This window comes from Rana temporaria, chromosome 13 (genome assembly GCF_905171775.1).
Source record: "Rana temporaria chromosome 13, aRanTem1.1, whole genome shotgun sequence".
Taxonomy (NCBI): Eukaryota; Metazoa; Chordata; class Amphibia; order Anura; family Ranidae; genus Rana; species Rana temporaria.
Genome location: NC_053501.1, coordinates 45,449,984 through 45,473,409, shown reverse-complemented (window position 1 = coordinate 45,473,409; position 23,426 = coordinate 45,449,984). Strand labels below are relative to the sequence as shown.

The following is a 23,426-nucleotide window of genomic DNA, read 5'->3' as shown; positions in this document are numbered from 1 at the left end:
GGGACATTCAGTAGTTTGTACAGTGCAGCCAGCACTTTGTGTATTGTAGCCAGAAGGTCTGTGCTGTGCAGGCAGAAAATGAGTAGTCCTCAAGTTATCCAGTTTTACAATTTTAAGATATCTCATGCTCCTTGTACCCTACCCCAGTTCCCTGTTCCCCCATAAAAACCCTAAAAAGAACCCCTAGACTGTTTTCTGAGCCAGTGGAAGAATACTGTCTGTGTTCTCTAAGGGGGAAATAGGATCAAATTCACCAGTGGTTCTTTAGAGGGTGCGATACGTTTACACTGTAACTAAATGTAGCTAAACCCAAATACAACAGTTTGAAATATTGGAGCTTACCATGCCTTAGATGGGGTTACTAATTTATTCATTTTACAAGCATCATTTTTTCTTTTATTTTCACCTGGTAATTCCTGTCCCTTGGTGATTACTCTCCCTCCTCTACTGTATATAGAAGGAGCCCTGGTTGTCACACAGGCTTGACTTCAAACCTGTCTTTGTTCATTACCATTGCATGGCGTATCGGGTTATTAGTAGTTCACAGAGGGAAAATAACATTGTTTTCAGCTTACAGGAAGCGGATACTACATTTCTGGCAAATCAAATGAATGCAGCCATCAAATCAGAAGACAGGTAAGCTGCAATATATTAATTTTGTTTGTGGGTTTAGTTATCTTATAATCCAATGAACTATGATCAAAGTATTCTGTTTCTAATGTTTTCTTTTTTTTATTACTTTATAAAATGTCTTGGTTTGCTATTATAAGTAATAAAAAGGTTATGGGCAAACCAACAGAACTATAACTGAATGTGAAAAATCATCATTTAGGCCCAGATTCTCAAAGAAGTGCCTATCTTTAGGCGGACGTAGCGTATCTCAGATACACTATGCCGCCGTAACTTAGAGCGGCAGGTCCCGTATTCAGAAAGGACTTGCGCTCTAAGTTACGGCGGCGTGGTGTAAATGGGCCGACGTAAGCCCGCCTAATTCAAACTAGGCTGGTAGGGGGCGTGTTGTATGTAAATGAATGGTGACCCCACGTAAATGATGCGCTTTATGAACGGCGCATGCTCAGTATCACGTAGAATTTTCAAAGTAAATTAGGCCCGCTCAATGCTTAGTTGACGTGAACGTAACCTACGCCCAGCCCCATTCACAGACGACTTACGCAAACAACGTAAAATACGACGCAGTTCGTACGTTTCCAACGTCCATACCTAACATGACTTACCCCTGCTTTATGAGGCGTAACTTTACGACGGTCCGATGCCTTGCGTAAACGACGTATCTTGATACGCCGAGCGCACGTACGTTCGTGAATCGGCGTATCCAGCTCATTTGCATATTCGACGTGGAAATATACAGTAGCGCCCCCAGCGTAAATATGCACCCCAAGATACGACGGCGTAAGAGACTTACGCCGCTCGTATCTAGGCAACAGTGAGGCGTATCTGATTCTATGAATCAGGCGCAGAGATGTGACGCCTCACACTCAGAGTTACGACGGCGTATCTGGAGATACGCCGTCGTAACTCCTTTGTTAATCCGGGCCTAAATGTTTATTTAAAAATTATTTACATATACTGCAAGTTTGGATTAAAACCAAAATGTAGAGAATAGTACTGTAAAACAAACCCCCTGATAAAAAAAAATCAAGTAAACGGATCATGTTCAGGAGCTCAGTCACTTTCAAGAAATTCGATGAGAATATTACTATCTTTAGATTATGGGCAGACTGAAATCTATAACTATATTTTAATGTCTGTTACTAAGATTTTCAATAAAAAGTTAGAAAATACATCTTTATGTAATTGCTTATCATTAGCCCTTTCATTTCTGTTTCCAAGAAAATAGAAAAATGTCTTAATACTTTATTATGTGTAATAAAATATATATTTACATCATAGATTTCCATTATGTATGTACTTAAATAAAATAAATGTAATCAGGATATATTATTAAACAATGTTTACCATACCAGAATTCGCCATCTTCTTTTATCTGATGTTGTAGACGAGATTTCTCAGATTTATCAATTATATTCCATTCCTTTGAGCTACAGAAGACAGAGTTGTGACAAGCCTGAGCTAGACTCAATGTTATAAATATATATAAAGAGTATATTTTATACATTGTGATGTAACAAGGTTGAGCTAGACCCATGTGCAGTATGTTTATAAAGCAATTGATATTATTCTTGCATTGCTGATCATGAGAGAAACCATTAACACTTCACTATCTTTCATTGAGGTGCCACCCAGACTGGAAGATGGCCTGATTTCATGACATGATTAATGGCTATATGACCATACTATATATTATTATCTGGCCTAGATCTATAGAATAATTATTCATCCATAATAAAATAATATTCCGAGCAAAAACAGTTTATTTTAGACTAGGAAAGTGGCAAAACACATGTTTTTTTTTGCAACATGTGTCCCATTGGAGCAATGTCACTTCTCTTCCTGTCCCATAGACACATCAGGAAGGGAACCCCCCTCTAAAGCAGTTGTCTACCCAGCAAGTGCCCCATTCGAAGTTTGCCATTCTATACCTGTTTTATTCAAACTCACAATTTTGAATATCCCATCACTTTTGGTCCCTATGATAATGGTCACCAGGAGAAACAGGTGAATCTTCCCAATGATGACACGGATGGCAATAAAAACTAGATGAGTTTGCTCCAGACTTTATGCCCTGTACACGCGATCAGTTTTTCCGACAGGAAAACCGTGTTTTTTTCTCAGCAGGAAAACTGCTCAAGATTGTCTTGCACACACACGGTCACTCAAATCTTGGCTGAAATTCTGAACGTCAAGAACGCGGTGATGTACAACACGTACGACGAGCCAAGATCAATGAAGTTCAATAGGTAGTTTGGCTCTTCTGCTTGATTCTGAGCATGAATGTTTTTTTTCGTGTTGTAATTGCATACATACGAACACGATTCGGGATAGGATTTTTTCCTGTCACGAAAATTGAGATCCTGCTCTCAATCTTTTTTTGGCAGGAAAACTGACAGAAAAAGTGTGATGGAGCATACACATGGTCGGTTTTCCTGACAAAAACCTCACATTGCACTTTTTCCTTTCACGAAAACCGATTGTGTATACGAGGCATTAGAAGCTCATAATACTTTGATTCCAAAGCTCGGAAAAGACCTCACCAATTGTGGAAGTTACATGCCAGTCTCTCTTTATTCTGAGTGTTCCAGTAGTTTTCAAATGCTACTAAACACCTAATCATTTATAAACATTTTAAAAGGGGTGCTATTTGACTGTTTATTAATGTTATTGTTTGTGGGTCAACTTTCCTATCATAACTAGTAGCACAGCATTTGTATACATAGTATTTGGGTTTGTATGCATTTGTTTATATATATATATATATATATATATATATATATATATATACTGTATATATATATACTGTATATATATGCATAGTATAAAATAATGCGCTAATTATTAACTTAATTATGCCAACCGTGCTAAACAGTGATTCAAAAAACAATAAGGAACAAATCCACAAATTATGTCCAATTGTGTATAAGATGTGCACCAGTGTTTCAATTAAAACAGCAACACCCAGTTCAGTGCAGTGATAGGATTAAACGATGTAATCACAAAACCACTCCTGCTTCACAGATGGGGGGGTTCTCCTCCACACAGACACCGCTCATGAAAAGAAAAGGAGACAGCTCATTGCACAGATGGTATGGCACCAAAAAGAACCAAGCAAAAGATATTCCTCTAGAATGGCACACTCACGCTACCGCCGTTAAAACACAGCATGGATATCCAATGCACCAATCCTCCATAGGGCCGCTCAGCTGATGTTGCATCTACTCATTCGGATCCACTGTCCCGCTCGTAGCTCCTCCCCCACGCGTTACGTCAACCATTGACGTAACGCGTGGGGGAGGAGCTACGAGCGGGACAGTGGATCCGAATGAGTAGATGCAACATCAGCTGAGCGGCCCTATGGAGGATTGGTGCATTGGATATCCATGCTGTGTTTTAACGGCGGTAGCGTGAGTGTGCCATTCTAGAGGAATATCTTTTGCTTGGTTCTTTTTGGTGCCATACCATCTGTGCAATGAGCTGTCTCCTTTTCTTTTCATGAGCGGTGTCTGTGTGGAGGAGAACCCCCCCATCTGTGAAGCAGGAGTGGTTTTGTGATTACATCGTTTAATCCTATCACTGCACTGAACTGGGTGTTGCTGTTTTAATTGAAACACTGGTGCACATCTTATACACAATTGGACATAATTTGTGGATTTGTTCCTTATTGTTTTTTGAATCACTGTTTAGCACGGTTGGCATAATTAAGTTAATAATTAGCGCATTATTTTATATTATACACATCTTTACTTTGTTTGACCCACTACCAAATATTTTTGCAGCTTTTTATTATTTGGTGATTTATTAATGTTATATGTTTGAGTATTTAATTTAGCGCTGTAGTTATTTTTACATATATATATGCATAGTGCTACCAATTAGTGTCTGGTTATAAGGGCAATCAAACCTGTAGTCAGAGGACTAGAGCACTAAAAGGTCCCAAACCTGTCCAAATAATAACTTAGTAGTCCAGTTTTGTTACTCCCAAGAAGTAGACTGAGACTAAAGTGAAAGGCTTGAAGTACATTGAGATGAAGTTGAATTAAAGAGTCTCCTATTTTTTCATTGAAATATTGAAGGAATATATTAAATCTACAGTTGGGTGATCAGACATAGATAATGTATGAAGTGTGCCCCATGAGTTGAGTATAGCCCAAAGCCCATTACAGCTTTCATTAGCCATTATAATTGGTATACAAACTAGTACTCTGCACGTGGTTAGACTATGCAAAATGTGTTAAAGTAAGCCTGCAATAAACCTTGCAAATTTAGTCTTGGCATATAAGAAAAAGGACATGAACGGAGGTTATTCTGAGTGAAAACAACATATCAAAACAATCTTTTGAACAAAATTTACTTATAAACTAATTATTTTTTCTGTAAATTGACCTTGGCTCCACCCATTCTAACTTCCAAATCTCCCTATTGGTCAGTAAGGTCACTGATCACACCCATAGAAAGGCTCAGGATATGGGATGTGTAGTGACAAGCTCAACTATTGCAGAGAAAGTTGAGATTTTCACATAATTTCAGCAGCCTGTGGCCCGGATTCACATACATCGGCGCATATTCATGCCGGAGTAGCGTATCGAATATACGCTACGCCGACGCAGCGCAGAGAGGCAAGCACAGTATTCACAAAGCACTTTCTCCCACTTGCTTCCGAATCTACTCTGGGTTTTGAAAGCGCAAGTCGTCGGAAGTGGGCGTGAGCAATGCAAATGAGGCGAGACCCCATGCAAACGATGGGCCGAGCGCCATAAAGATACGAATAATGAACGGCGCATGCGCCGTCCCGTGGACGCATCCCAGTGCGCATGCTCAGAATCACGTCGGAAATACTCCCTAAGATTCGACGGATCACTGCCTACGACGTGAACGTAACCTACGCCCAGCCCTATTCACGTACTACGTAAACAACGTAAAATACGACAGCTGTGTTCCCTGGTCCATACCTTAGCATGAGTTGTGCCTCATATATGGGGAATAACTTTAATGCCGGACGTACGACTTACGCAAACGGCGTATATTATGCGCCGGGCGCAAGTACGTTCGTGGATCGACGTATCTCCCTCATTTCCATATTTGAATAGGAAATCAATGGGAGCGCCACTTGCGGCCAGCGTAAATATGCGCCCACGATACGCCGGCGTAGAAAAGTTACGTTGGTCGGATGAAGCCTATTTTCAGGCGTATCTCAGCTTATGGGCATGGCGCATAGATACGACGGTGCATATATACACTTACGCGGCGTATTTCGAGATACGTCGGCGTAAGTGCTTTGTGAATCCGGGCCTGTATCTCTCCCACTTCTCATCCGGGCCAATTCTGGCACTTCGCTCCTACATTTAAAAATCATAAATTACTCAGAACCCCCAAACATTATCCATATATGTTTTTTTAGAAGAGACCCTAGGGAATAAAATGGCAATTTGTGCAACTTTTTATGTCACATGGTATTTGTGCAGTAATTTTTCCAACACGTTTTTTTTGGATGAAAAACTGTTTCATGAATTAAAAAAAAAAAAAACACTAACGTTAGCCCAATTTTTTTGTATAATGTTGAAAGATGATGTTATGCTAAGTAAATAGATACCTAACACATCACGCTTAAAAATTGTTCACGCTCGTGGCGCCAAACTTCGTTATTCAAAAATCTTTATAGGCAACACTTTTTACAGGTTACCTGTTTAGACGTACAGAGGAGGTCTTGGTATAGAATTATTGCTCTCACTCTAAAGTTCGTGGCAATACCTCACATGTGTGGTTTGAATGGCGTTTACATATGTGGGTGCGACGTATGCATGCGTTTACTTCTGCGTGCGAGCTCAGTAGCAACTAATTTCAATGCAAAATTAAGTGTCAATAAATACAGTGCTCAAACAAATAAAATGACCCTGGAAAATAAAATATAAAAAAACTATAAAATACATCTAATATATGCAATCACAAAAAAAGTGGTAACTCATTATGACTAGTACTTACCGAAAACCAAGAGTCCCATAATCCATCAATGCAATCTAACATAGCATCAAATCAGATAAAAAATATCAGATAAAAAACAAAACAGTCTAAAATGTTTTTTTATTATGGGACTCTCACAATATTGATTTTTGCTAAGCACTTTTTTACAATGAATTGCAATGTTTTTTGTGATTGCACCTTTCTAATGTATTTGCTTTTTTGCATTTCATTTTATTTTTCATAGTTATTTAAAAAATTTGGAGCACTGTATTTATTGACAATTAACTTTGTAGCGATTAGTTGTTACTGAGTGTGGCACAAGTGTTTTTGAATGCATATTTAGATGGGTCTTTGATTTGTTTTTGGTGCTAGCAGCTAAGTTAGGTGCAATTGGCATAGATTAACCAAATAAGAATACTACTAGCAGCGCCAGTGAGGAAGATTACATATTTAAACATAAACCTCATACTGATTCTTTAGATGCTGTGTTTCACTATACAATATCACATTTCACTGTTTTTATTTCACCTGTAACCATAAAGAAGACGTTTTCTCTGTGTTATCAACATTGGAGGAATGGAAATGTACTAAAGGTGCTTATAATAGTGATGTTTCAACCTTCATTTCTGAAAGGCCATTTTGGAAAATAGCATAAAAACTGTTATAATTTTTCCCTTCATATTTGATAAATCAGGGCCAATGACACCTGCAAGGGCATAATACTGAAGGACATGCCAGGCTTACTTATCACTCCAGGATCCGTTCCATTCCACTTGTCCCCACGGGTTTCTTAGACGAACAAGTTTTACCTTATCTGCTTTAAATGTTGTCTGTATTGTAGAAAATACAAAGATGCAGATTTGTCATTAGACATTTCTAAAAATATTGGATTAACAACTATGGCCCGGATTCACAAAGCACTTACGCCGACGTATCTCGAGATACGCCACGTAAGTGTAAATATGCACCGTCGTATCTGTGCGCTGTGCCCACAAAACTAGATACGCCTGAAAATAGGCTTCCTACGACCGACGTAACTTTCCTACACCGGTGTATCGTAGGCGCATATTTACGCTGGGAGCATTTGCCTCTCCTATTGATTTTCTATGCACATATGCTAATGAGGTATATACGCCGATTCACGAACGTAGTTGCGCCCGGCGCAAAATATACGCGGTTTGCGCAAGTCGTACGTCCGGCGTAAAGTTAAGCCCCATATATGAGGCGCAAGTCATGCTAAGGTATGGACCAGGAAACACAGCCGGCGGATTTTACGTCGTTTAGGTAGTACGTGAATAGGGCTGGGCGTAGGTTACGTTCACGTCGTAGGCAGTGATCCGTCGTATCTTAGGGAGTAATTCCGGCGTGATTCTGTTAGCATACGTCCACGGGGTGGCGCATGCGCCGTTCGTTTTAAGTACTTGTCTGGCGCTCGGCCCACCATTTGCATGGGGTCACGCCTCATTAACATTGCTCACGCCCACTTCCATCTACGACGGCTTACGCAAAGGGAACCCAGCGCAGTTTGGCAGGCGAGTGCTTTGAGAATACGGTGCTTGCCTCTCTGCGCTACGTCGGCGTAGCGTATATTAGATGCGCTACGCCGGCATAAAGATGTGCCAATGTATGTGAATCCGGGCCAATGTTTTCTACATTGAATGCCTATAAAATAGTATAAATGCATTATGCATTTGATTGGATTTGCAAATTTCTGTGAATATTTCACAGACTTATTGGCTTAATCACCAAGGCAGAACAATATGGCATCATTGCAAAGTGCAGACACTCATAGAAACCAGATTTTATGTTTTCCTGCATATGACTGTTATAACTCTGATCGATTGCTTAGGCATATTGCTATTTAACTTTACACTGTCATCAATTGCTGAATAAGACAACTGAGATTTAAATGAACTTTGCTGCTTAATGCAAACCTATGGTTCAGACCTTCATGGCATTACAGAAGTCACAGAGCTCTCTGACAATTTTTTTCTTTTTACTTTTACACTTTTAAAGGCTCAGTCCACACAAAACAGCAAAAAAAAAACTGTTTAGTTTTAGTTTCTGATAAATCCTGACAGTAGGGACCTTTCTGTTAGCTCTGATGCAATTACAGTGATTGTTACCCCATTATTAAATTTTCCTGATATGTGCTTATTGTACTATGTACTTGTGTTAAAAAGCATCCTGTTTCCTTTTAATTTCTTCCTATGTGTGAAACCTGGTGATCTAGCCAGTCCCTCTGCTCTCCTTTTGCAAAGTGGCCACTCTAGGCACAAGAACACATCTATCCCAGTGTGGTTAGTTTTTTGCCTGTTCTCCACTGGCCAAAACAAGTGCCGACACCCCCCTCCCTCCCCTGCACAACTCTTCACTGGGAAGATGGAGTGCTAAGAGCATACAGCGGTTTAACAGAACAAGTTCCACTCAGAACAGGCCTTTGGTCATCCAAAGAAGTTGAGTGCACATGCTCAGAATCATATCTAGAGGTTGTCTTTGGGAAATAGATGTATGAGTGCTGCCAGCATTGCTGCAGAGGTTAAAGGGGTGGGGGGTCAGCCTGTCAGTGCTTAGACCTTACACTGCACACTGCATCAAATTGGTTTGCATGGCTGTCGCCCCAGAAGGATTCCTTTTCTTGGCTGCAAGGCCATAAAGTAAAATCCTTGAAGTCTTCCTTAGTACTTAACTACATAAACCCACCTTTACTGGAAGACTGTACACCCATTACCAACCCCCTTATCATAAACATCAGTTTCATTCAGCATCATGTACTTCCTACATGGTTTGGTCTCTTTGTGACTGTGGTTGGTGATTCAGTTTCCTAGCATAATGTTAAATATTTGTTTTGGAAATGCTGACCCCTTAAACAAAATTTCACCAGAAGACCTGTGCTATGCCAGTAATATGCATATTTATGTTATACCTCTTCCACTCCTGTTACGGAATAAGCATGACCTTTAACGAGTCCACTAGCCATACGGGTCTCAAACTGTGAAGGTACAATAGCCTGAAACAACAAAGACAGGAGTTAGATAGCAACACTGATAATAATATCTTCTGCAATGTTAGTCAGTTAAAAGAAGATGACATCTTGCTTGGTAGCATTGATAAAGATAATTAAACCAAATGTACTGTAGCCCTAGGGGCTGATGTCTGAGATTTGTAATAAATAATTCCAGGCAAGGCCAGCTACTGACAGTTCATGAAAACCACACATTGCACAAGACAAACAATGCAAACACATTGTTCTGCATTATTTAGAATCAATCAGTAGTTATGTCTGAGCACAATTCAAAGCAAAAAGCTAATTATCTTTTTTTTTTCATAAAAACATTAGAGATACTGCTGATCAATGTCAGCTATCTAAATTAAACATAAAAGCATATACAGCATTCTACAAAGCAGCATAAATACCTGCATTTTTCTAAAGAATACGTACAGTAAACTAAAACATGCGCTTTTCCAAAGTAAGAATATCTAACATTCACTTTTAACTGAAAACATGACATAATAATTGTTGCATAATGCATCCTTTTGGTAACAGAAAAGAAGGACAATGCACAGAAGTTTAAAACCACCACATGAAAGATAGTTTCTTTTGCAATTTCAGAGGTAAAAGAAAGTATCTAGACAAAATGCCACAGTCAAAAACAAGTCCATTGCAACATTCAAGATACACATTTCAGTGACATGCTTTTCTTCTTAAAATCATTAATGTCATCTACTGTTTTTGAATGTTTGGAAAGAATCCCTGTCAGTCTCTAAATCACCCCTTCAAGAGCAGATAGTTGCTCAGAGAATATTTGAGAATTCTTAATCCCACTGATAGACAGTATGGTTGAACCCAACACATGTCAGTCCTTACTGTACAGCTGGTATTCCTGTTACCCTTCTTATATCATTCAGTTGTTCTTCTGGTAGTTGTTGGGCCTGTCTGGGAGAGCTATCGGGAAGACTATTGACTGCAGCTTCCATGAATTAATTACAGTATCAGAAATCTGTGCTGGAACACACTCTGGGTGCAAGGCTTGACACAACTGACAACATAAATTGGGGAATATTCTAAGAGTTGTCCAGGTGTGGGTATTGTTTAGAATTGCTATAAAATGGAATCCAACTAAAACTTTTTGTATTCGTTTTGAAAACATAGTAAAACGAGGCAGGGAAGGAATGGAGACGTTAGCAACATAAACCTCGACATAGGTTCTGAGGGCCAGATCCACAGCCAGCCGCCATAACTTAAAAATTCCCATTTAAGTTACACTGCCGGAAAATTTCTACCTAAGTGCCCGATCCACAAAGCACTTACCTAGAAATTTTCGGCTGTGTAACTTGAATCCGGCCGGCGCAAGGCGTTCCTATTCAAATGGGGCAAGTTCCATTTAAATTAGGCGCGCTCCCGCGCCGGCCGTACTGCGCATGCTCACAACGTCATTTTCCTGACGTGCATTGCGCGGTTTTACGTTACGCCGAGTTTTGTGAATCGTGCCGGGTAAAAAAAGTTGCGTCGGGAAAAAAAAAACATACGGCGGGGAAAAAAATAAAAAATAACAGTGTCGCGGGAAAGAAGGGTCTACTTTCACAAGGTGTACTAACTTTACACTTTGTAAAAGCAGCCCTAATTTTGCGTTTGCAAACTAATACTTACGGAGAAAAAACGAAGCTGAAAAGCTTCGTGGATCTCCGTAAGTGCTAATTTGCATACCCGACGCGGCATTTCGACTCGAAATGCCCCCAGCGGCGGATGCGGTACTGCATCCTAAGATCCGGCAGTGTAAGTCCCTTACACATGTCGGATCTTCTGCCTATCTATGTGAAACTGATTCTGTGGATCAGTTCCAAAGATAGAAACAGGGATACGCAGGCGGAACAGCAGATCCGCCTGCGTATCTCTTTTGAGGATCTGGCCCTAAGTGTTCTGCATTCTAAAAATAAATAAATATATATTTTTTTTGCTTGAGATCCCTATTCAACTTTTTCCCGCCGACGTGGCACATAAATGCTGCCCCTCAGAACGTGGGCTTTAATGCCAAGAGGCTGCACATATGTGGCCCTATGTAAAAAAACACACCCTGCGTTCTCCCAACACAGTCATTGGCGGGGACAGGAAAGCCCCTAATGCATATTGGGTGCTTTTCGATCATGTGACTGCTGTGACAACTAATCACACTGGTCACATGATCCAAATTCCAGCCTACCGGCATTTAGCTCTTTAAAGGGTCAGGAGGTGGTGGCGGGAAGGGGTTAAAATGATTTAGGCACTATGAATGCCACACTAGACACCTTTGTTAGGTGAACCCCACTTAAGGTTATTACAAATAGTTTTAAAGCCATGTAGCAAAATCTTGCCCACTGTACTAAATCTATAATGGCCTTGCTTGGCCCCCGGGACCTACTAGACATTACAATATTTACAAAGCTTTAAAAGGAAGTTAAAGAGTATTAATTACCTACCTTCATCTATCTTTGACATGTCTATAAAAGTCCATTACAAAGTAAAAAATAAATAAAGTCTGCAGTTTTCAGGCATGGGTATTGTTAAGCTCTCTGACCTTGTGCAAAATCTACAGTATGTAGCTATTATATTAGCTAATAATAATAGTAAAACGTAATTGGAGATTACAATAAAAGGCAACAAACTGCAAGTAACCACCACTGGTTACTTAGTAATGGAAGTGTGAATTTGCTAATTAAAAGTGATTTTTGTAGTGTCTCATCCTGGCCTACAACACTGGTGGTTTGTTATATATATAACTATATTAAAGAATAAAAAAAATAACCATTTATGTTTCACAGGCTGCTACATGAGTACACAAAATTAACATTTTATTGGTCTCAATGACCCTTATGGGGCTTTTTTTGGAGTAATATTTGTAAACCCAATAAAAGGATGACCCTATCATGGCACATTCAGGTGGGGTTGAGAAAAACAGTAAACACTAAGCAGCCTATACAGTACAATATAGCTGAATGAGCCACAAGAATTCCTATTCATTAACATAATGTGTATGTATTTTGCCTGATACAGATCATTACATTATTACATGCTGTATTGTCAGATCTATAAAAGCCACTATACCATGCACGGGGAATACAAACCACATATGGTTTTGGTTCCAAGCCTTTTCCTTCTAAACCAGGCTGCTTGTCACCCTCACTTTGTATCATTCGTATTAATGCTTGCCCCATATCAGGAGGTGAGATACCATAGGACAACCCATTAGCTTCCTGGCATCAGCAACAGAAAGCACATAGGTTAAGACAAGCTACAACAAACTATGTATCCAAGACAATAGGCAAATAAATTAATTGCAGTATTTATAATGCTTCATTACAATGTAAGAGACCTTTTTTAAGAGCACAAATAAATACATAGTAAATTATTAAATAGATCACCTTAAAGCAAATATCTGCCCTGCCCATGCAGGAGAAAGCAACAGGTTTGCATGTATGCCCCCCTTCCCCGCAGCATATACTCATCTTTCCTTTTGCTTCCCTGCTCAGTTCAGCCACTGGGAAAGAAGAAAACGCTCTGTACAATTGGATGTAGAGTGCATGCGACAGTGCTGGAGCTTGGTGATTCTCCTACCTCTGTTATATGGGGGGGGCAAAGTGAATCCTCATCTCTTTGTAATACGTTTGTAATACATTTGTAACACGCGGGTCTCTTTCTTTCCTCCCAATGGCTGAAGACTTAAAGTAAACCTGATACTGTGCGCTACATGGGCAAAACACTGTTTCACTTGGCAACAGAATAGCTCTTTAACCAATAAGCTCATAAGTAAGCCTGACCAGTTTTAATCAAGTTTAATTAGACATTTTGATTGGTCCAGCCAAACCTGGATTGGCTCTAATTAGGCTGCACAAATTAAAAACAAACCCGGCTCATGCAAAATGGAAATCGGTTAACAGCTACTTACAAAAACAAAAAAACTGTTGTGGGAAGTCACACAAAAATCCCTTCCACTAAGGGCCAAAGAGAATTATGCTTTATTGCCACTAGGCTGGATAACCAAAAGGGAGTACCGGTAAGTACTTAACATTGTTGTGCTCCATCCCTTTCTTAATCCACCACCACACTGGCCGTTCTAAATAAGGTTGGCCATACTCTGTTATTTTTTTTCCCCTTCAGCCAGTAGATTTTTTCATCCACACAAACATGGTAGATGGAGGAATCCCCCCCACCGGGACATTAATTTCTGACAACAGAACCCACATCTATCATAATACACCGGTCAGCATCTGCCGCTGAATGGTTGTAGCCACCAATGAATAATCATTTTTCCAACATGTTCCTTTGATAGAAATGTATCAAATGATTAATTTCTGCTAAGCAGGGATGGCCACACACTGTTAGAAATTTGGCCAGTCCCTGCTGAACTGACAGAGAACTGGTAAAATCTCCTTATCGCCCCACAATGCCATACTCAGTGCTTACACAACCAATAGCAAGACCCAAGAGGGGTTGCATATAGGTCACGCAGGAAACATTGATGTTCTGGCAGTAGGATGGAGTAGCAGGAGAGAAAAGGACACCATACATATAGGGGTAGATCCACGTACAGCGGCGCATTATTGCGCCGGGCGTAGCGTATCTAAGATACACTACGCCGCCGTAACTTACATTTTTTTTTTCAAATCCTCAAAGAATTCGCGCCGTAAGTTACGGTGGCGTTGTGTATCTTTGGCGGCGTAATGGCGCGGCATTCAAATCTCTGTGATGGGGCGTGTTTTATGTTAATACGTCGTGACCCGACGTAAACAAAGTTTTTTTTTAACTGTGCATGCGCCGTCCGTGGGGGTATCCCAGTACGCATGCTCGAAATTAACCCGGAACAAGCCAATGCTTCCGACGGTGACGTCATTCTACGCAAATCCCTATTCGCGAACGACTTACGCAAACAACGTAAAAATTTCAAATTTCTACGCGGGAACGACGGCCATACTTAACATTGAGTACGCCTCATAACAGTAGCTTTAAATATACGCCGGAAAAAGCCGAACGCAAACGACGTAAAAAAAAATGTGCTGGCCGGACGTACGTTCGTGGATCGCCGTAACTAGCTAATTTGCATACTCAACGCGGAATTCGACGGGAACACCACCTAGCGGCCCCGAAAAATTGCATCTTAGATCCGACGGCGTACTTAGACGTACGCCTGTCGGATCGACCCGAGATGCCGTCGTATCTTGTTTTGAAGATACAAAACAAAGATACGACGCGGGAAATTTAAAATTACGCCGGCGTATCAATAGATACGCCGGCGTAATTCTTTTGTGGATCTGCCCCATAATCTCTAGTTTGGGCAAAAAAAACTAAGTACAATTAAATGCATTTAACCACTTCAGCCCCGGAAGGATTTACCCTCTTCCTGACCAAGCCATGTTATGCGACACTTTAACTGACAATTGAGCGGTCGTGCGACAATGTTTTAATTTTTTGCGCTATAAACAGGAAAAGACAGAGAACCCCCCTCAGTGTGTTTCTAACTGTGGGGGGATGGGACTGACTTGGGGAGGAGACCAATCACTGCTCCTAAGTACTAGGGGCAGACGATCTGTCTCTACTCCCCTGGCAGAACGGAGATCTGTCTGTTTACATTAACAGATCTACTTTCTGTCCTTCTCAGGAGAAATCACGTGTAGCCGGCAGCTATCGTGGCCACCGGGCAGGCGCAATGGCTCCTACGTCACGCGCCCCCTATACTCTTTAAAGTGCCCGTCATACAGCTACTGTGATTCACGCAGGACTGCCATACTGATGGCGGGAGGTCGGCAAGTAGTTAAATGCATTTCCTTTTATTTACAATTGCATGTTACGATACTTAATGTAAATGTAAACCCAATCACTAAAATATCATATAAGCTTTGCATGTTTATGTTATTTCAAAATTAACCTCCAACTTTTTTCAATTTGCAGCTTTCATTGAAAAAAATATCCTGTGATTTCCTGTAATAGGGCTGTTATGTTCCTGTCTCTTAGTTGTTCTTCTGTATTGCCATTCTATCACACAGTCTCCCAATGGAGACTACACGCACACGCTGAACAGGCATACCCCACCCAGGAGACCCACCCAGAAAAATGATGTGCAGCAGTTGCTGGGGCACCTGCATGAAGGCAGGAAATTGCTGCAAACAAACTACCAGAAATCAGAGAGGTTTATATTCAATCAAGAAAAAAAAAGACAAAAAACAGTGGGCCAGATTCACAGCGGAGATACGACGGAGTATCTCAGATACTCCGTCGTATCTCTCAGAGTATCTATGCGACTGATAGATAGAACCAATTACGCATAGATAGCCTAAGGTTTTACACTGTTGGATCTTAGTATGCAATACCGCGGCCGCCGCTGGGGGGAGTTTGCGTCGTAAACCAGCGTCGGGTATGCAAATTAGGAGTTACGGCGATCCACGACGGTTTTTCACGTTCGCTACGTCGCTGCTAGTCTAGTTTCCCGTCGCAAAGTTAGTCGTCGTTTTTGGTCCCTCAACTTTACACAGCACACGTATGTGCTGTATAAAGTATGGTCGTCGTTCCCGCGTCGAAATTAAAAATCAACGTCGTTTGCGCAAGATGTCGGGGAATACGAAAGTACGCTACGCACGTCGCCGTTCGAAAAAATGACGTCACTTCGCGCAAAGCACGGCGGGAATTTTCGAAACGGAGCATGCGCAGTAGGTCCAGCGCGGGAGCGTGCCTAATTTAAATGGCACACGCCCCTTTAAATTACGCGGGCTTACGCCGGAGGCCGCCGGCGTAATTTTTCACGCAAGTGCTTGGTGAATCAGGCACTTGCGATGAAAAATTGATTCTTGATTCTACCTGAATCTGGCCCAGTATTTATTACTTTTTCTAAAAAATATAAAAATATTGTTTATGAAAAACTGTACATTATCACGCTAATGGGCATAATAATCATAAACCAATGCATGTGAAAGAACTGTAATTTAAAACATGTACCAGGCAGACACGCCTTCAGCGAATATTTGGCGAATGTCACATTAACTACTTTATAAATATACTCCTAAATGTCATTCAGTTAGTGATTACATGTACGTTAAGTATGTAAATAATAGGAATATTGAATATTTAGTCTAAATGTTGAGAGATTTCAAAACGTTGGTAGCTACAAAGAATAATGACAATGTTAAATTCCCAACCTATAGGTCAATTTCATTGTAATTATATATTTTTTTTAAGATAATACATTTACATAATATTTTTTACAGATACATTACTCTGTCCATATATATGTTTTAGAACATTCATACATATGGGAGCTGTACCATAAAGCATTAGAAGTGTGGAAAGATTTATAGGAGCAGGTGTCATACCCATCATGTTGCCCTGAATTACAAAACTAAAAATAAAATCTCCCAGAATCCTCTACTTTATAGACAGCTGGTGGCATTACGGCTTTAATTGGTGGTCTCAAGAGCACTCTTTTGACTCAAACTAATATGGTTTTGTGGGTAACACAAAATAGCCCAGTTCTAATGGCAATGGATATGTTTCACGTCTCGTGTTACCTTCAGTATACATGGATATTCAGAATGAACCCAAGATGAATGATTTTAAATATAGAATAGCAAACAAACCGAATAAAACTAGTTGTAGCAGCTTCACAAATTTATAGCGGAGGATTTAATAATAGTAAAACATTTAATAACTCCTCACATTGTGTAGCTTATCCAAATGCATTTTTACACAGTGATTACCCTGTTAAATTCCAAGCTGAAACCAAGAGAAATAATAATGTATACCCTTTACTAATTTCTATAATGCTAATTTATTAATATTGCTCCATAGAATGTGCTCTGTAAAGATCAGTAATTATACCATTTAGGAAAGCTGCAGGGCAAAGTAATAATGCCTAAGCAAAAATCTGGCAGCATTTTACAGGGCACATTGGCGACAATTGATGGGCACAGTGGCTACAGTTGATGGGCACAGTGCCGACAATTGATGGGCATAGTGGCGACAATTGATGGGCATAGTGGCGACAATTGATGGGCACAGTGGCGACAATTGATGGCACAGTGGCGACAATTGATGGCACAGTGGCGACAATTGATGGCACAGTGGTAACAATTGATGGCACAATGACTGTGTTTGATGGCATGGCACATTGGCTGCGTTTGATGGCACAGTGGCTGCATTTGGCATGGCACAGTGGTGACAATTGATGGACACAGTGGTGACAATTGGTGGCACAGTGGTGACAATTGATGGCACAGTGGCTGTGTTTAAAGGCATGGCACAGTAGTGACAATTAATGAGCACAGTGGCGACAATTGATGGCACAGTGGCGACAATTGATGGGACAGTGGTAACAATTGATGGCACAATGACTGTGTTTGATGGCATGGCACAGTGGCTGCGTTTGATGGCACAGTGGCTGCATTTGGCATGGCACAGTGGTGACAATTGATGGACACAGTGGTGACAATTGATGGCACAGTGGTGACAATTGATGGCACAGTGGCTGCGTTTGATGGCATGGCACAGTAGTGACAATTAATGAGCACAGTGGCGACAATTGATGGCACAGTGGCTGCGTTTGATGGCATGGCACAGTGGCGACAATTGACGGCACAGTGGTGACAATTGATGGCACAGAGGCGGCAATTAATGGCATGGCACAGTGGTGACAATTGATGGCACAGTGGCTGCATTTGATGGCACAGCGGCTGCATTTGATGGGCACAGTGTCTGCTTTTGATGGCACAGTGGCTGCATTTGATGGGCACAGTGGCTGCAATTGATGGGCACAGTAGCTGCGTTTGATGGGCACAGTGAGGCTGCAATTGTTTTTTTTTATTATTATTTGTTTGTGCCCCAAAAATTTTGAGCACCAGCCGCCACTGGCGTTCAGTGATTTTTTTTTACATGAACAAATCCACTAGGCTGCTTTCTTGCAAAAGTTTGTGATCTCTAGTGATTGCAAACCATAATTTATGACTTCTGGAAGTGAAGACACTGAATCAAACCAGCATATGGAGCATATGTCATACTTGCTTTAATTCCTTGTTGACAGTTACTGTATAAATGTTTTGGTGTTTTTCATGGGCTCAATTAACACCCAAAGACAAATTTTTCCACACCTGTTTGACAGGTGCATATCATTTACATTTTTGACAACAAGGCCAATTTTTGCTTTCATCAAGAGTACCTCTATAGGGTTACGATGTGAAGGCACCACTGTCACCCAAAGACCAATTTTTCTGCCACTGTATGGCCGGGGCATATACATTTTTTCACAGCAAGGCCAATTCTTGCTTATATCAAGAGTACTCTATAGGGTTATGGTGTGAAGCCATCACAACACCCAAAGCCCAACTTTTCCGCACCTGTTACTTATATCCAAAGTCTGCAAAAGAGACACCAGAATGTATCCCAAACAACTCTAATATTGTTCTAAATGCACTAAATTGTGGCCTTATCATACAGACTGGCTCCCCAAGCTGTTGTTTACAAAGTAGAGAAAACTTGCATGGAAATTTAATTTTTTGGGCTTTAAAAATGTCAATTTTGCTGCAGCATGTTCTATGCACGACACAGATGTGCCACTTTACAGACAGACGAAGGGGACCCCCCCAGGCACTATATTTAAAGCATTTTTTTATTTGTATTGTTATTTCTAATTTTTATGGTTTTACTTTACATAATGAAATATGGCTTGGAGGCTCAAATTTACGCGGATGACACACAAATACTGGTGGATATTGAGAACGGCACAGACATGCAATTGAAACTCCAACTTTGTTTAGCTGATATACATCAATGGATGCTTACTAGTAGGCTCAGTATTAACACTGCTAAGACTGAAGTTCTTTTAATCGGTAAAACGACATCTATATCACCAATTTCTAACTGGCCTATATCATCTGGCACTATTCCAATGCCTGCCAAAAAGATCAAGAACTTAGGGGTCTGGTTCGACTCAGAACTCACATTTATACCACATGTCTTAAATATCGTGAAAAATGCAAGCTACTATCTATATTTTCTTCAGAAGCTAAAAAATCTGTTTACCGAAGTGAATCAGAAAAAACTAGTACAAGCATTTATACTTTCCATGTTGGATTACTTGAATGTTTTTTTTATTAAATCTCCCAAATAAATGGATTGCTAAGCTGCTGTTAGTTCAAAATCATGGTGCCCGCCTTATCAAAGGACTAAATTACAGAGAACACGTTACAAGCTCTCTTCGAGAGCTTCACTGGCTACCTATTGCCAAAAGGGCCGAATTTAAGGCCCTCTGCCTTGTTTTAAAGGCACACTGGGGTCAAGGTCCAATCTATCTATCCAGTAAAGTTTCCTACTATACCCCTACAAGATCTTTATGTTCAGCGAATCAAAATCGCCTTATGCCTAAACCATATAATTTGCAGCAGCTGGTGGAAAAACTCTCCAAGTCTTTGGTGTATTTCTATGGAATAATCTTCCTGAGAGTATGTGGAAAATGTATTTCCTACTCCACTTTCGCAAAGGTATTGAAGACTCACTTACTTTTCAATGTATATAGATAAGGGGCGTGTGCTATCTACTACTAACCATCTGATTGGTCCGCCCTGATTTGTTACTGCTTATTTAATTGTGGACTGTTATTTTGTTTCTTTAAAGCGGAGTTTCCATAGACCTGAAGAAAAAAAAAAGAAGCCTGTTGCTATGCGGTCCCACAAAATCTGCCTTCCTATTCACTGAGGATCCTGACGTCAGCTCCCTCGGCTCCCAGGATGCCGTGCGCTTCCCCCGTGTCTCCGGGCTTGTTGATGTTTATATGTTGCCATCACAACGGCGTGCACTTTCGCTGCCGCCGCCACTCGTTGTGATGGCAACCCAAGTGTTTGACGGCGCAGCGCTGCAGTTCTTTTGCGGACGCACGAGAATGGGGCGGGACGGGCGGCCCTTTTAGCTAGTCATCCACCGTCATCCACAGTATTCCCGGAAGTAATTGCTTGTGGGCTTCACATTGCCCACAAGCAAAATGGGAACCATCTGCACATAGGAATAAAAAGTGTGCGTTCGGAATAAGTTGGCGGAACGGCGGCACTTTTAAACCTAGTAAGTGACACTATAAATACATCTAGAAAGAGAGATGAAAGGACATTGTTTGAAACATTTCAAAATGTGGTTGGAAACCCGCTTTAACTTTTCATTTATTTTCCCTTTGTTTAGATGATTCTTACACTTTCTTAATTGTTATTTATTACTAATTTATCCTGTACGTGATATTTGTTATGTCTATTTTGAATGTCAGTATATGTATTTGGTCTGTCTAGCGCTTAGGCGCAGTTCTTGAACTGTATTTGGGGCTTTACAAATAATCAAATCAAATAATAAAATCAAATCAGTAAATCACTGCTCATTTAAATATGATGTTTTTTACTAACTTTTTTTTCATTGATACATGTCCTACAAGGCAGTACCCGGACCCCCATAACCACTGTATGCCCAATTACTTGTATAAAAGTCTTCAAAATGGGCACTTTTGATTTTTTCCTGTTTGGGTCTCATAGATTTCAATGTGGCTTCTTATTCAGTTCTGCCACAAACCAACATGTTCGACCCATGTCTAGTAACACCTATAAATATTCCCCACAATTCAGAAAAGATTTTCTTACACTTACATCGATTGAGCATCCAATGAGTGAGCCCCTTTCAAAAGCTTTTTTCATGATTTTGAACAAGTCTTTTGGTGCATCCTTAATTTCGTAAAATTCAGTAACTCCACCCGTGAAGTCCTCCATTGCTTCTGTAGTGTTACCACCTTTAAGTGCCTCATAAGATCCATGTAACCTAAAAAGGACACACTGTACTAAAAGTACGAAGAACTAAAAACATACATACAGACATTGATGTATTTAAAGTGAAACAGAATTCCATTAGTCAAGATTACTAGGTAAAACAGTAAAAGAAAGGAGAAGCAAACATCTGATAATCGTATTATCAAGGAAACATTGTCTAGAGATAAACAGTAAATAAGAAATAATACCTCTGCACTGCCTCTGTATAGAACAAATCCACAGTGTATGAACTAATGTGTATAGTAAGAAACTCAAACTATATACATCTCAAAAAATTTGAATATCATGAAAAGGTTCATTTATTTCAGTAATTTAATTCAAAAAGCATCTAAAAAAATGTAAATATCATGAAAAGGTTAATTAATTTCAGTAATTCAATTCAAAAAGCGAAACATCTATATTTTATTTTATATAGATGCTTTACACACAGAGTGATATATTTCAAGCATTTCTTCCTTCTATTTTGATGATTATGGCTTACAGCTAGTGAAAACCCCAAATTCTGTATTTCAGAAAATTTTAATACTATATAAGACCAAAAAAAAATCATAAATTATAATATAATAAATAAATATAAATAATTATGACAAATAATCTAATAATAATAATAAAAATTAATACATTTAATTTTTTGATGATGAATTTCTCCACAAATCACTATCACTCAATTCTGCAAGTGATTCTAATTTATTATTGCTGTTTTTTAGCTGGTCTAAAACCACTTTTGACATAAAGGGACACTTTTTGGTTGCTATGGACAATCTCCAGTTTCCAGGCAGAAAGAACAGTTTTTTATTATATAAAAGTGCATGTAGGACACTGGGCAGACCACTGGGGACAAATCTATAAGATTACTGTATGTATTGTGTTTATTTACTTTTTTAAATTTGGCGCCGATCTCCGCCCCATGCGTCGTAACGTCGGAGGGAATGGAGCTCGGCGGCACACGGGCACTGTGAATTGAGCGAGGAGGACACAGCTCGATCACACAGCGGAGAAGCATCGCAGGATCCAGGGACAAGGTAAGTAATTCCCTGCCTGTGTACACTGCGATCGATCCTGGGTCTGGCTCGGGGGTTACCGCTTTTGTCCCTGAAATTCCACCCCGAGCCAGACTCGGGAAACCCGCTCAGGGGGTTAAAGGGAAGTTCAATACCATTCGTGTTAGTAGAAGTTTGGTGAGAGACGATTCGCGCTTTTCAGCCTCATGCGTTACAGCGTGACAAATGTGCTATCTCCATTACAAACGCTAGCCCTACGTGTTTCATCCTAGGGGACTTCAACTGGGGCATCAACCCAGTTGAAGTCCCCTAGGATGAAACGCATAGGGCTTGGTTTTCGCCACTTCCCATATTGCCTTTTATCATTTGTGATCACTTTTAATGTTACTTTGTGGTTTTATTACAATAAAACCTTTATATTTTTGACCTGCACCATTGGGGCTCTTTTTTATATTCCTTTCTCCCCCATATTCTGTTTGGAGCCTTTCAGTTCCATCTGTCCCATCCCCCCAAGGGGTTATATTACCATCCCCTCCATTAGATGGTTTTGAGGGTAGACATCTTGGGAGATTCGGTCTACCGTTCCAGGACATCGCTCATCCACGGTCCTCCACTGAAGATCCTTGGTTTTCATCGATCCAGTCCAGGGAAGCCGAGCTGATTTGCCCTGAATGTTTCTATGTCTACAAGATCTGCTGTCGCTGACAGGCAGATCCACATGTTCCGGTATGCGCGCTCACATCTTTATTGAGTCTAAAGAAATGATTGCCCATGAGGATCTACGTAGTCATTTTATTATTCATCCATATTGATGGACTCTATATTGTTATGTTTGGCTGTGTTTGTGGACTTCACCTGTTTATATATTCACCCAACATTGGTTGTTGTCACCATTTTCACTATTTCAGTACAGTGACTATTTATTTATTTATTCACTTATTTACTTAATGAGAAACTATTGTTTCTATTGTATCACTAGCGCTACATTTTTTCTTTATACCACTGTTCAATTTTTGT

General features: G+C 40.2%; 1 protein-coding gene across 10 annotated transcripts in view; it reads right to left on the bottom strand.

Annotated features, from left to right (window-relative positions):
• CAPN3 (calpain 3) overlaps positions 1-23,426 on the bottom strand; it is a 140,435-nt gene that overhangs the window by 65,713 nt on the left and 51,296 nt on the right. For 7 of the 10 annotated variants that reach the window (XM_040333099.1, XM_040333093.1, XM_040333094.1 and 4 more), the window contains exons 5-9: positions 21,232-21,400; positions 12,697-12,825; positions 9,521-9,604; positions 7,339-7,424; positions 1,983-2,060 (exon numbers count right to left, since the gene is read on the bottom strand). In XM_040333099.1, the coding sequence (XP_040189033.1) occupies positions 1,983-2,060; positions 7,339-7,424; positions 9,521-9,604; positions 12,697-12,825; positions 21,232-21,400 (546 nt within the window). The remainder of the gene's footprint in view (positions 1-1,982; positions 2,061-7,338; positions 7,425-9,520; positions 9,605-12,696; positions 12,826-21,231; positions 21,401-23,426) is intronic. The other 3 variants (XM_040333101.1, XM_040333100.1, XM_040333102.1) reach the window with 1 other exon arrangement.